General features: G+C 41.5%; 1 protein-coding gene across 1 annotated transcript; it reads right to left on the reverse strand.

Annotated features, from left to right (window-relative positions):
• Positions 1–108: 108 nt before the first annotated feature.
• Positions 109–11,592, reverse strand: LOC111651637 (filamin-A-interacting protein 1-like). Its single transcript, XM_023401633.2, has 5 exons — positions 11,301–11,592; positions 10,766–10,939; positions 10,221–10,399; positions 1,645–4,453; positions 109–782 (listed from the first exon to the last, which is right to left on the reverse strand). The coding sequence occupies exons 1-5, from the start codon at positions 11,586–11,588 to the stop codon at positions 576–578; spliced, it is 3,657 nt and encodes a 1,218-aa protein (XP_023257401.1). The 5' UTR covers positions 11,589–11,592; the 3' UTR covers positions 109–575.
• Between the last annotated feature and the right edge of the window lie 2,667 nt (positions 11,593–14,259).

The following is a 14,259-nucleotide window of genomic DNA, read 5'->3' on the forward strand; positions in this document are numbered from 1 at the left end:
GTCACATGCAATAGTTCTGTTTGCCAGACATACACAGTTGTCCCTCTGTCTTTGCTGCATATCTGTGTTTCTTATTTTCCTACGTAGGCCTAAATGAGCATGTCACACTACCCTTTGAAATCACTTTTATTTGAAATACATAGTAAGTACAAATCCTTCACAGAAAAAATAAACATAATTTACATGAAAACAGGTATTCTGTCCTGTAATGTGTCCATATAAAATATATCAACAAACTCATATATGTGAGACAACCACTCAAAGCAAGAAGCAGTTAGTAGCAGCAGTCTGATATACGTATTTTACCCAAATGCCCATCACCATACACACTGTAAGTACAAAGAATATGATTCCATCTATATGACAGAAATAGGTATAAGACAAACAAGTACAAAAGATTTTACAAAATTAAAAATGAATGGCTTGCTTAATTACAGAAAAATCCTTCTGTGCCTTTAATGTCTAGCTGAGTTGTATAGAGACATCAGAGCTTTTTCCAATTGTGGGTGTTGTCTTAATCTATGTCACGCACCATATTCAGATATGTTAAAGTATTTTTGGTACTATTATTTCAATCAGGCTTTTCCTCCATTTTGTAAAGTATTGCTATTCACAGTGGATTTCTTAACTTCTATCCTCATAGACTGAGTTTCAGCTCGTGACTCCATCCTCACTCCACCCGATATCCCCAGGGATCCCAGCACAGCTTTCCCCGTTTTCAGGCTCTTGGACATTGGGATGCGGGTCAGCCCTGTGCGAGGTGGCTGGGCATCATGCCCAGTCTGACAATAGGGAGAGAGAGCACAGTTTCTCAGGCACAGGAATGAAGACAGGGGAGCACTTGAGTGGAACATAGAGAGTAAATAATGGAAAAGGGGCAAAACCCATTACTAGAAAAATGGGAGAATTTCTAAACAATGTAACCAATCATATGCACTACAGGAACTGTGTGAATGAAAAATGTAAATATTTATCCATTCTTTCACTTCAATCCCAGTGGGTGAGCATTTGTCCAGGCTAGGTTTCAGTGTGCTGTTACTAGTGCAAGGCTGTTTTGTGTCAGCCAGAGGGCACTGAGCCCTGCATGGTTGTTTATGAATGTAAATACAGCGTAACAACTATAAATTACAGCATGACTGCAGCAGGGTGGCAAAATGCAACATCATTAGCTCTGCTGTTGTGAGGCCTGCCCATATGGCCATTTCTGTCACGCTATCCATCTGATCCACAAAGATAAAGTTATAAGGGCCATTGAAACATCAACACAGTTGCATCCACACCCATTTCTAGCAATGTGAGATTAAGCTGTTATTGAACTGATTTTACCTTGTAAAATATCACGTGTAATATATATGTATATGTACCATATATGTATATGTGTGAAACCATTGTCAGCCTCAAATCTTGTAAATATTTCACTTTTGAATGATGAGAATTAAATTTTAATTCAACCTTCTTTTTACCAAAGCTACTTTGTAGAAATTACATCCAATCAACTGTTTGCAGAAATATTTCTGCTGAATTTTCTTTCCACATCTTTTTCTTCTTTTTTTAATTGGGATGGAGGCAAAAATAAAGAAACAAAACAAAGGAAAATATGTTATTTCATAATTTGGATTAACAGAACCTTTAAGTTAAACTTACCATGCTTTGTGTTAGCCTAGAAGTGGTGGATGTAACAGGGGAAATGGTGATACTGCTCATCACTTTGCTCTGTGTGTTCCTCGTGGCAGTTGTGGTGATCTGGCGAGGGGAGCGCAAAACCGTCCCAGTTGATAAGGTCATTTCCTTGCTCTCTGTTACAGCAGCCACCGGCCTGACTACCATCTTTGGGGTGACGCTGTTGCCTAGATGAATATGGATCCTGTTATCTTCAGTGGTGGTTATGATGCTGGTGTTGTTGTGGCCCTTACGTATAGGCACTGGCACCATCTGCTTCTCCGGGGTAACCTTGAACACAGCTCGGCCCATGGTCATCTCCTGGGGCTCCGGGGAGGCGGATGCTTCAGGCACTACAGCAGTGCTGACTGTCATAATAGAGACAGGGGACAAAGGCCTTCCTGAGGCAGTGGAGGAAACTCGGCTGCTTTCTGGAGACTTGGCTCTCGATATAGCTGTGATGGTGACTGGAGACTTGGCTCTTTCAGGGCCCTGAGGTCCAGTGATGGGTTTTCTCCTAGCGGTTGGGGCAGAGTATGTGGGAATGATTGTGATTCTGGATTTAGGTTGAGATGGGTTGGGGCTGAGGGGAGCTGAGCTAGAGAAAACATCCTCAGTAGTAGGGCTACTGATCTCAAGAGTGGCCATGTTGTTTTGATGATCTGGTGTGACTCGGATGTGTAAAGGCTGGCCCTGCTTTGGGGACATGGACAGTTCAGAGGGCAAATGATCCCCATTAATGTGCAGAGGCTTTTCCAAGTTGGTCTCTTGAGGGGTGTTGTCCTTCTTCCTCATCCAGGGAATCCAGGATTTCTTCATGCCTAGGTCGCTGCTAGATGAAGGGCAACGCTCAACAGCTCCAGTCTTTTCTGTTGGCTTCTTCAAGCACCTCTGTCTGAGGTTGCTCATGATGTGATTTTCTTCTTGAACAGACTTCCTGATAAACACAGCTGGGGTATCCTCCTCTGCTGGCCCAGTGGACGATGCCTCTGTCTGTACTGCAGTGGATGTCACAGCAGCGTCCACCATTCTCCTCCCATTCAAGCTGGGCCTTAGTGCTCGACTGTGGCGCTTTGCTATCTCCAGCTCTTTGGTGAGATGGAAAACTTCAGTGCCCATGTTCTTTGCTTTCTCTTCCTCTTCCAAGAACCTCTGCTGCAGTAGAGAGTAGTCCACCTGCAACTGAGAAAGCTGGTCTTCTTTGTGCATCAGTTCATGGATCTTCTCTTTGAGGGCTACCACATCAGCCTGTAGTTCCCTGGTTTTGGCTTCTTCTCTCTTGCATCGTTGTTGGAGGTCTTCTTCCTGGCTTTCCTCCTCTCCTTTCTCAATTGCTTTGTTCCGTGCTATCTGATCCCTCATTTCCTCCACCTGCTGCGAAAGAATGTTGGCTTTGTCTTGTTCAGTCATGAACTTTTTCTCCAACATGTCGTACTGATCCTCTGTCTTGATGAGATCTCCCTCTACCACTTCAAGTTGTTTGAGACGATTTTTCAGACGCTCAATTTCAAAGGTCAGTTCCTTAATTTTATTGTCTTCTCTTCTTACGGGGTCAGGCATTCTTCCCAGTTCACATTTCACTGAATTCTTCACTGATAGCTTTTCTGCTTGCTCAAACCCATCTAACCTCTTTTTCATTTGGCTGACTTTAGAATTAAGGTCCTTAGATTTATCATTTTCATAATTGAGCTTAGTGCTTAGTTCCCCCTTTTCTATGGTTAGAGTTTGTACTTTGGTTTCCATCTCTGATTTCAACTTCAAGAGCTTTTTGCTTTCTTCTATCAATTTCTCAGTCACCTCCATAACCTTACCCTGCTCAACCTTGACCATTGTACTCAAATCATCCTTTTTCTTCTCATCTGACTTCATTCTTTCCATCAGGGTCTTTCGTTCTTCCATTAAAGCAACGGTCAATGATTTGAGCTTACTCAAGTCATCCTTAAGGCTCAGCTCAGACTTTTCTAATTTGAGTTCTGAAGACTCAAGCTCTTTCATGCGGATCCTGAGAGCTACGACTTCATCTGAGAGCTCTTTGGTCAGGCCCTTCTCTCTCTCTAAAGCAGTGAGTAACTGTGCACACTCAGACTTGCTGATGCTGAATGTACCCTCAAGTTTCTCTAACTCCATCATTCTTTTCTGGAGCTTCTCCACTTCCAGCCTGAGGTCTTTACTTTTGCTATCTTCCTCTTGTAGCCTCTTTCTTAGCTCCTTACACTGATTTTCAGTCTTGGTAATCTCCTCATCCTTTCCCTCCATCTCTAGCACCCGCTTCCGCAAGTTCTCCAACTCAGTAATCAAGTTAGAGTTGCCACACTCCCCTTTGCCAATCTTCTCCCTGAGCTCCTGCAGTTCCTCCTCAGATTTCCTCAAGGCCCCATTGCTCTCCTCTAGTTCCTCCACTTTGTGTGTGAGCCCCAAAAGTTTGGAATTGAGTTGACGGTTGTGGAGCTCCTGACCGGACAGCTTGGCACTCATCTCCTCATGTTGTTGGTTGAGCTTGGCAGATCTCTCTTTAAGCTCAGTCTCCAGGCTCAGCACCCTGTGGCCATCCTCCTGAGCACGCTCCCTGGCTTCACTCAGTGCCTGCTCCCGCTGTTGAAGCTGCTGGCTGAGTTCCTGGACACGCTGGCTCTGTTGATCCATTTGCTCCAAGTGCTGCTGGCGCTCATTGACCAACATCAGGGCAAAGGACTTCAGCTTGACCAGCTCCTCTTGCACCTTGGCCAGACGTTTAGAGTGCTCCTTCTCCTTTCTCACTTGGTAAGCTTTTTCGTTCTCAAGCAACCGCTTCAGTCTAAAAATGTGAGGAGAAAAAGCAAAGGCATTAGTTTGGTGTGTCATTAATTTCAAATTCAGCATGTATCTTTGCATGCCATGCTGTCACAGAAATATGAATTATTTGTACCCCACAATGCAAAGTTTTTTCCCCAGTTAATGTTTCAATGATAGTTTGAGTATCAAAGTGTACCCTCTCTATGGAGGTTATAATCTCAAAACACATCACTGTAAGATAAAAACCAAAGATACAAATTTTCTTCAAACATATTTAAAGTATTATTTACAGACCTTTACCACACACAAGATTATATTTGGGTGCTGACACTAGATCCAATACATAAAGAAGTTTCTATCTAAGACATAAAGAGAATTTCATTTTTTTATGTTGTGCAATAAAGAATATATCATACACGCTATGCTACTATGCAGAAAGCAATAAGATCAAGAGGGAAAACTAGCAAAGATCTACACTACAACTACCAAACACTATTTTCATCCGCGTTGATGGGATAGAAACTAAGAACAAAAACTGTCCAAGAAAGTTTAACACCCCCTCACCGAGTGGTCTTCTCTTTTCTCTTGGCTTCTTTCTATGCTGCTCATGCACATTCTCATCTCCGGCTCCAACAAAATGCATGCAAAGCAGAATGAATGCAAAGCTGCATCGTCTCCTTGTGCTCTCACAGGGACAGACTAATACAATATTCCACCAGAACATTTTTGCATTGCAAAAGAAAGCAAATTAATAGGCACAAGCACAACAGGGAAGCTTGTGCATATTCTACAGCTTAAACATCCTCTAAAGGTTCAAAATGAGCTTAATTTATGACATACCCCATCACCTCAAATGGGGTTTGTTTCACACCACTGAAAAAAAAAACTATTTAAAACTTACCCACTATGGATGCTCTACAAACAGGCACATGAACATTTCTGCCATTATATAAAATCCACTCAGAATGCATAAGAAGCAGCAGGGGCCTCCTTTTCCACAGATCTTCCACCGTCACATTCCAAGCATGTTATCAGGACAATGAAAGGTGAATAAATACAGTGGAGTACCACCGGACCTCTAGTGAGTGATGTCACCTCATCCATATAAGGCAGTAATGTGTGTATGAGAGAGTGTGTGCTGCTCTGCTCTGGACACTGTGAAGGGGGTGGGACCCTTGCCACAGGAGGAGTGTTTTGGCAAAACTCACCCCAAGTTTCATGCTTTCATAAAACATGGCATGTTTGAGGGGAAACAACTATGGACAGTTTTTTTATTCAGAAAGTTTAAAAACTTACTAGAAAGAGATAGATTAAAAGTAGATTTTGAATGAATAGATTTCTCAGACAAAATCAGGTTCAATGCGAGGTTGGTGCAAATTGAATTATATCTCAATTTTACAAAGTGCACAGGATATTGGTCTGAAGACCGGAAGCCATAATCTCACTGGTACAGGAGACAGTAGAGAATGTCTGCTGTAGTTCCACTCGAGGGGAAACTGGACGTGAACGAGGTTCCCTGCAAAGTCTACATGTGATGAGCAAACCAGATATGGATGAGTTGAATGTCTCCCTTGAGGTAAAGAAGATCTGGGAGGATTGAACGTAACCATGACAATAGGTTTATGAAGTGCTATGTCCAGACTCTTGCGTGGAACTGCATAGATACAGTTAATCATATAACAAACCACAGTTTTCACAACCCTAAATCTCTGCAAATGAATTCAATTTGAAATTCTGTTGATTCTCAGTTTGTACATGGCAGTAAACATTTAACATTGATTCATGTTACCATCAGCTTTCACTGCCAAGTAGGATCAGTATTCCTGGCTACTGTACAAAGGAGCCATCCAGATCGCAGACTGCGCCCTTAAAACTTACACAGTCAGATGTCACTGACACCTTAGAAATTGGCACTCTAAAATTACTTTCATGCAAAGGTCAAAGTCATGATGTCAATGGTATTTTGCACTGATGGACAAGTCATGTAAGAACTATAGTTTAATAGTTTGTTCTATGTTACATACTTAATAACTATGGACAAATTGGCTGTGTACAGTATCCAGTCCTAAGTGGTAAATAAAAATACTTGGCTGCAAGCTATGAATGCACATGCTCACTCACAGGAAAAAAAAATGGTTGTAATACAGAAAAGCAGACAAACTAGAGACAGACCTTCCCTAAGAAACATGTCATTATTTTGTACATTAAATGCATGTTAATCGTTTAGTTTTAACAGTGCATTTCAGGTTTAAGAAAGTTGTTTGAATGAGGGTCTCAACTTCTTAGGCTACTAAAAAAAGTATGTGTAAGAAATAAAAGAAAAAACATTTCTTAAGCAAGTACACAGGTGCGATCTATAAGCCAACATCCACAACTATTTTTTTTCCATCATGGAACAACATTTCATCCCATGTTTCCTGGGGAATGTGCTCAGAGGCACTGCAGCCCCCCTGTGTCAGGAGGCTGAGGACTGAAGCAGATACAAACTGCCAAAAAGCTGTCAAAACACTGTTATACGGTAATGACCTCTCTTGACAGAGAAAAAGCATTAAGTGTTAAGCAAGAGAGGCAGTGATAATGTACAGTATGGAAGACTGATATGGTGCTAACGGAGATAAATCAGAAGCAAAGTGGACGTTAGGCTATTAAAAGGCAACTTCAGTGAATCTAAACATTACTGTATGCACATTATCTGCTGACAGATTCTTGAATAATGTGTCGACTGTGTGGTACGGCTTTACATGACAAGAAAACAATCATTTTAGTTTTGGATTTCAGGCTTTCCTTTTCTGTGCGTGACTTTGCATTATTTAAAATTCCCTTTATGAATGGGAGCTGTTTCTTCCGTTAATCATTACGCATACCACCATGCCACTTAAATATTTTAACTTCTTGACATATAAATTGCTCTGCTGTCTGAAAAGGTGTTAATCGCTGATGGCTACCAGTCAGAAACAGCTTATTCAGTACCCATCCTCTGCATTCCCGCAGAAGTTTGGCACAAGACCTGTGACTTTTCTCTCTTCACTCTCACGCAGATGGCTGGAGGAGAACACATTGATAAGGATGAGATGATGACACGCCTCCAACTCACCTGAGAGACTGGATGTCAAAACAGACATGGCAGCTTTGTGCATGCTTCTGTGTTGGTGTTGGTGCTAATATTTTCATGCAAACTTCCTGTTTTTGTGACCTTCCATGGCCCTCATTCTCCAGGCCAGTTTTATGTCCTTTCATGGCAACAGATGCAGAAGAACCTGGGCTCTGCAGGTGCTGACAGATCAAGACCTTTACTTTCTCTGTGAGGTGACTGAGGCCTGTGCATGAGCCAAGGAACCTTCTGGAAACTACCTGGCATTAGAAGGAGGTCAACTCTTTCTTGCATGCAAACCAAGGATCAAATGAAAGTAAAGTGGTAAGTTCATGATCCACACGGTTTGCACCATATGCTTCAAACTGAAGTCTAAGCTTGCTGCCCCCCACATTTGAAGGTTATTATGATCTCAGGCCTTTATTTTTTTAGCCATACTTGTGGCTTAGCTCTAGAGATGGCAATTTTCATTCAGTTATTCATCCACTTTAGAATATTTCAACAACAACAACAACAACAACATGGATTGCCATGAAACCGACATTCATGCCCCCCTCAGTATGGACTGTAATAACTTCAGCTGAAACCATCACTATGTCTAAATACAGCCTCACAGAGCTGTCACTTTTCTCCTCACAGCTTCCTAAAGGCCCAAATGTAATGTCACAACTACTTTTGCTAAGATGGTAGAATGCACAAATTTGCCTGCACATCAAAGTGAAAACCAAAAACTTGACTTTCATCTGGTGATCTTATCTCTGCTTGACTTCTCTGTGCTCATTCATGCATACACCTTGCCTCGGGATAGATGAGTTTTGAAGTAAAGTTTGGTAGAATGTCAGTCAAACCAAATCTTCAATACAACATAGTTTGTGTTCAGCCTAATAAAACCCAAATGGTATAATTTGTACACACAACATAAATTCCTTAAGCAATTTGGCTGAAATCATAAAACACCCAACTTTACACTGGATATGTTTTTATAGCTGCACACTAATTCACAATCAAAAACAAATTCATTATTGAAAGGTTTTTAACCATGACAACCCTCTTTCCCCATCTCATGAAACCAGACGGAGGAGTAGATGTAACATCAAGCTATAGTCTGCTGCTCATTTCCCAGCCCTCTCCCTCAGTGTGTGATGGCAGCTCCGCTGTCATGATGTGATTTAGCTTCCATGGTCTGTTTCCTGTGTCCTGCAGTAAAAGGAATAGAAGTAGTGTGTGCCTCCGCTGGGTCAGCACTGCAAATGAACTGTTTGAAGTTTTGACAGTTCATGAAATGCAGCATGTAAGTGGTTTCTAGTCTGCTTTACATTCGACTGGCCATACAATATACACTGTACAATACATTACCGAAGCTCTCACTCTCTCTTGCTCTGTCACACATGCTGTCAAGACTGTTTGGAAAACTATAAATGCAGAGAGAACAACACATTAACTTACGTTAGTACAATCAATGCGCACAATATCCCCATCTCTCAGGGTTATTGTGTGAGAATGGGCAGTGATGTGTTATGGGAAATGCAACAAATGAAATTCCCCAACAAGCAACAGCCAATTAAAGTCTGTCATCTGTGAGTACTTTAATTAATGGGGCCTCCTTTCTCATACACATTCAGTGCACATCCACACCAAACTTGTTTGATTGCTGTGAGGCCCTTAACACACACGTGATGTAACCATCCCCTCTCTAATGTTGGAGAGTGTGTATGACCCCCCCAGCAATGATTTCATTACACAGATGATGTCATGGGAGATTCGTTCCTCTGAAATGCCCTTTACTCTTTATTTCCTCCTCTTCCTCCACCCAGTGGCTTCATCTCTTCCCCTCTCTGTCCCTGACCTCCCTCTTTCCCACAGCAAAGAGCCTGACCCCTTCTTCACCTATAGTTTCCACTCCGCCTCCCTCCTCCAATCCCCACGCTACATGCCTCTCACTGTCAAAGGAAGGTATGTGAGGTTATCACTTCAGTAGCCAGCCCCCCTTCTCCCCCTCTGTCATGCTTCACCGGGTTGATGAGGCCATCTTTCACACATTCTCCGATGTCGATGCGTTCCTTCACCCCGCTGCTCCCTGGATTTTCTCACTTTTTTCACTGTATACATTCCACACTGGTTTTATTAACCATGTTGGTCCTCTAATTCATGTTTTTACTTTCACCCTTCTTTCTCTCGCCACATTTCTCCTCCCCCACTGCCTTCACTCGTCTGTCTTGCCAGCAAGTTTTCCATATGCAAAACATATTCTGGTTGTATTTGTCAAGCAAATTAAGCTATACTGACATCAAATATAGACCTATAAGAATACAGCATTGAAAAGTGGAATTTCTTTCCACTCCATATATTTACAATCCATGATGAAAATATATGTCAGCACTTCAAAAACTGCAAATTTTATGTATTTTAATGTATATTTATCTATGTTACACAACTGTTTTTGTATATGTGTTTCAGTGTGCACAAAGCTGTGTTTTCTTCTTTTTCCTTGCTTCAGCCATATGTCCATCTTGTTTGGTGACCTTCTTACAATATTCATCAGTTAGATAACATCATTTAAATAATAACATAATTCTCTATAGGCCCATAAAAATGTAGCCGATGTGTAGGTTGTTTTGGAATTAAATCTGGTGCAGGGTCCCTATTGTCTTAATCACGAAGCAGTTCTGAGCCCCAGGTCCTCTTCTCTCCTCCTCACCTTTCTCTCTCCTGCTCCAACAGGTTGGTGAAGTCATCGCTCTTGTTCATGTAGTCTACATGTTTGCGTTTCTCTGTGTCCAGCTCGTGGACGGTGCGGCGATGGCACTTCTCAGCGAGCAGCAACTGACCCAGCATCCGTCGGTACGTGTCTTTGTGCTTCTCCTGCAGTCGTTCCAGCTGCAAAAACAGCAATGATGCACAGTCACAGCCGCACAGGGACATGCGCAAACACATGCAGGTACCCTGGCACACACAACACTTTTGTAGCAACAAGGTGTTCAGGAATTTCATATTAAACTCCACCTCTGAAATATTTTTACAGCTGATTTCTGGAATGTAACTGACAAAAAAAGTTCGAAAAGAAAAACTTTCTAACAAATTTTCAGCTTTTCCTCTTACTTTCCCAATTACAAAAGTAATGTAGTCTCATGTTTTTATAACACAGCAAAAGCATTGTGAGTTTCCCAAAACCTGCTAATAAAAAATAAGATCTTTATCATCCCCAAGAGTTTGACTTATTTGGAGTTGAATTAGCCAACTGACCTCAGCCATAGGCTTTTGGTAGACGCTGTGGTTGTGCGGGTCAGTGCCAGTGACGAAGCCGTCTCTCTGCAGGGCCTGGAGGGCCGATGTGGGGGCCGCAGAGCCGTAACGTGATTCAAGGGCCTCTGGGACAGTCTGTTTGCACTTTAGCATGCAGATAACATCCTCTCTGGCCTGAAATCACATAGAAATATGAAGACATATAAATGATATAGCATTTTGGCTTAACTGTTTGAAGAGAATGGTTTCCACATTTCTCCAAAATAGTCACTTACTGAACATATGGCACATTTGCCTGCATATGCAGGCATGTTAAAGTGCTATTTCCAACCACAAGATGGAGCCATTGTGCAAAAAATTGCAGTCTAGCTCAATGCAAAGCATGCATAGGCACTTTCCATTCAAACTGACTTTGTATTCATCCACAATACCTTTCACTGTTTTCTTCCCCTCATTATTGCACTTACCATACTTATTACAGCAGGTCAAAGGAATACAATATGTCACATACAATGGGGAACAACATCCAACCCACCTGAACCTCTCCCTCCATGATGCCCAGCAGTTTCAGTAGATCCTCTTTAGACAGATCCATGATGTCCCTGCTTTTTTCTCCAGCCTCAGGGGAATCCAACAGTAGCTTCTCTTTGTCAGTGATCACCTCAACCTCCACCTTTTCCTCATCCTCATTCTGCTGAGCTTTGGCCTTCAGGCTCTTCACAGGCAAACCCACTTCCTGTTCTTGGCTGATGTCATGGTCGTCCTGTGGAACCCCAAGCACCCCATTGGCTGGGCTCTCCACCCTGCTGCTTTTGGACCTCATCTTCTATCTGTACCAAAGACAGAAGAGACAAAAAGGTTTTTGTTGTTTTTTTTACAGCAAATATCTTGTATATATTCCTATTCATGAACAAACATTTTAAGCGTCATTTGAAAGTTTGGCCTCTGAATATCTGTCTACTGTATTACTTCAGGTTCGGTTAGTGCATCACAGTTTACAGTGAGTTTTATGACTTTGGCCTTGACTACCTTTCCTCATATCACAACTCCCCATGGGCTGCCTTACTGACCCACTTTTACCTAGTACACTCACATAAACACAAACATACTCTACACATACACAGGATTGCAACTGGATGATATTGTCCAATGTAACATTCCTAATCTGGAATAAATATCCATAATTACCCAGCACTGTGTGTGTGTTTGTGTGTTGTATGGGGGCGTGTGCATTCCTGACACATCCCATTTTCTCACAAGGGTTGTGTATCTCATGCTGAGTGTTGATGTGTCTGGAAGCCCATTTGTGGCACTCCTGGGTGCTCTAGCCTTCTCAGCTGGCATTAAAAAGAGTGTCAAACTTTTTATCTAGTTCCTGAAAATAAATCTGTTGATGACAGACTTTAAATTAAATTCTACTACATTACTCACTTTTAACAACACTGTTGAGGTGACCTGTAGTATGCTTTAAACTTGATTACTTAAACACGCAGTGAGCTAAGAGAATAACTTTGAGAAGTTACAGCAGGGCATACAAGTGCTGTTCACAGCCCTATCAGATAGGTTCAACTAGGCTACCTATCACCATGTGTCATGCTTCAAACGTGTTCATTTGAAATAATGTATGGTAAAAGTGGATAATTGTAATCTTTTTTCATACAATTGATAAATTCAATTAAACTGTTTATCAGTTACTTTTAGCTAACTGTTTCAACTGTTATCCAGTGCTTATAGCGAACTAAACTGTTAATCCATTACTTTTAGATTACAATTTCAAGTGTCTATCCAGTACTTTTAGCTGTTTCAACTTTCCAGTACTTTTAGGTAACTAAACTGTTTATAAATTACTTTTTGCTAACTATTTTAAGTATTTATCCAGTATCTTTAGCTAATTATTTAACCTTTCCTGCCCGCTTGCTAACTAGTTTTCACAAATTTTCAATGGTGAATGTTGTAGATGACTCGGGTCAGCGGGAGGTGTGTCAGTCAGTTTTTCGTATTTGATCGTTCACTAATGACCGTGACACGGGTACGTCATGTCCCTGAACCCTGGTTGAGAATCACTGCACTAAATAGTCAAAGTTGCAGGGTCATCAGCTAGAGGTTTGCATCTCTTTGTTTGTGTGCGCATGCATGTGTGTGTGTTTAAGCTCCATAACAACAACCATGAGACACTGTGATGGTGGATTCTTTGTGATCAATTTCAAATATGATGTCAACAGCACTTTTTAATTACAAACAGAGAAACGCCCACCCGCCTAAAATCCCCTCCATAGCACCCTGTTGATGTCATAGCACCCTCACTTCTGAAGCATGCATTGAGACATCCTGAGCAAGTTCGCCTAAAAGTCCAGTGGTGTAGAGACTGCAATGTGGAAGACAAAGTGGAACATTAATAGCCATTTGAATCAGTTTAAATAGATGGTAAATGTGAACTGGCTGTTACAGACTGTTAGAGAAGACAAACAACACTTTCTATATGTCGAGTGGCTTGAAAGCAAGTATATCAAAGGTTTTGGTTCACATGTAGAAAAATGTTTCTCTTCTTCTGTAATAGCAGTCAGCAAAGTTAAGATTGCACTGAATTCTAATGATGCTTGAAACCAGTCTCTTTGAATCCCACCTGTTTCCAGGAAAAGACCCAAGCACATTAGAGAGAAGGGTGCAAGATAACACAGACTGCATCTCTCAGTTCAAACAAGAAAAAAAGAATAAAATCTGACAAACCAACACATTAAGTGCATTCCTTATCTTAGTTCTGGGAGTTCAGTGAGTGCACATTGGCTCCAGGGAGATGTGGTTTAACTGGAGATTAATTGCAGTGCCTTCTTTCCTGTTCATAACTATTAGTTTCAGCTGTGGGCTCACTATCACTGACTCAAATATCGTAGTACAGCAGCACAAACAAGTGCTTCCAATGTTCATGCCACCATTCAAGCAGTGCCAGGGAGTCTGTATGACACGCAAGGTTGGAGGGCATTAAAAAGGGCACCACTGGGGCATGAGAGTGATGAAATGTAGAAACATGTGCAGCGCTGTAAATGACTTGGGCAGAGTTCTGCTGACAAAATGGTTGACACTGAGTTAAGCATTCTACAGTTTATTTTTAATTTCTGGGTTGATGCCACGAAAATCCACAGAAGCTACTGTAACAGCTTGCCTCATTTTCGGTGTCACTCCGGTCCAACATGGCAGGCAGGAGAGAATGGGTGTGTTTCTAGTTATAGTTGAGAGGTATATGACTATAAAAAGTTACTATAAAATAGAAATTCAATTAAATATAAAGGAAAACAAATGTATTATTCCAAACAGACCTTGAAATGTATTAAATACACATATATACAAAAATGTTGTTTTTGATTAATTGCAGAGGGTCTGAACTTCTTGCAAAAGACGTTTTCACTGTTGCATGTACACTGCCAAAACCCTGAAGTGGATAAGTTGATATATGTCTCTGTGACCTAAGCAATCCGTTTTTTCCATCAACACACTTA

The sequence above is a fragment of the Seriola lalandi genome, unplaced genomic scaffold (genome assembly GCF_002814215.2).
Source record: "Seriola lalandi dorsalis isolate HSWRI2012SDOR001 ecotype SW California unplaced genomic scaffold, Sedor1 jcf7180002053711, whole genome shotgun sequence".
Taxonomy (NCBI): domain Eukaryota; kingdom Metazoa; phylum Chordata; class Actinopteri; order Carangiformes; family Carangidae; genus Seriola; species Seriola lalandi.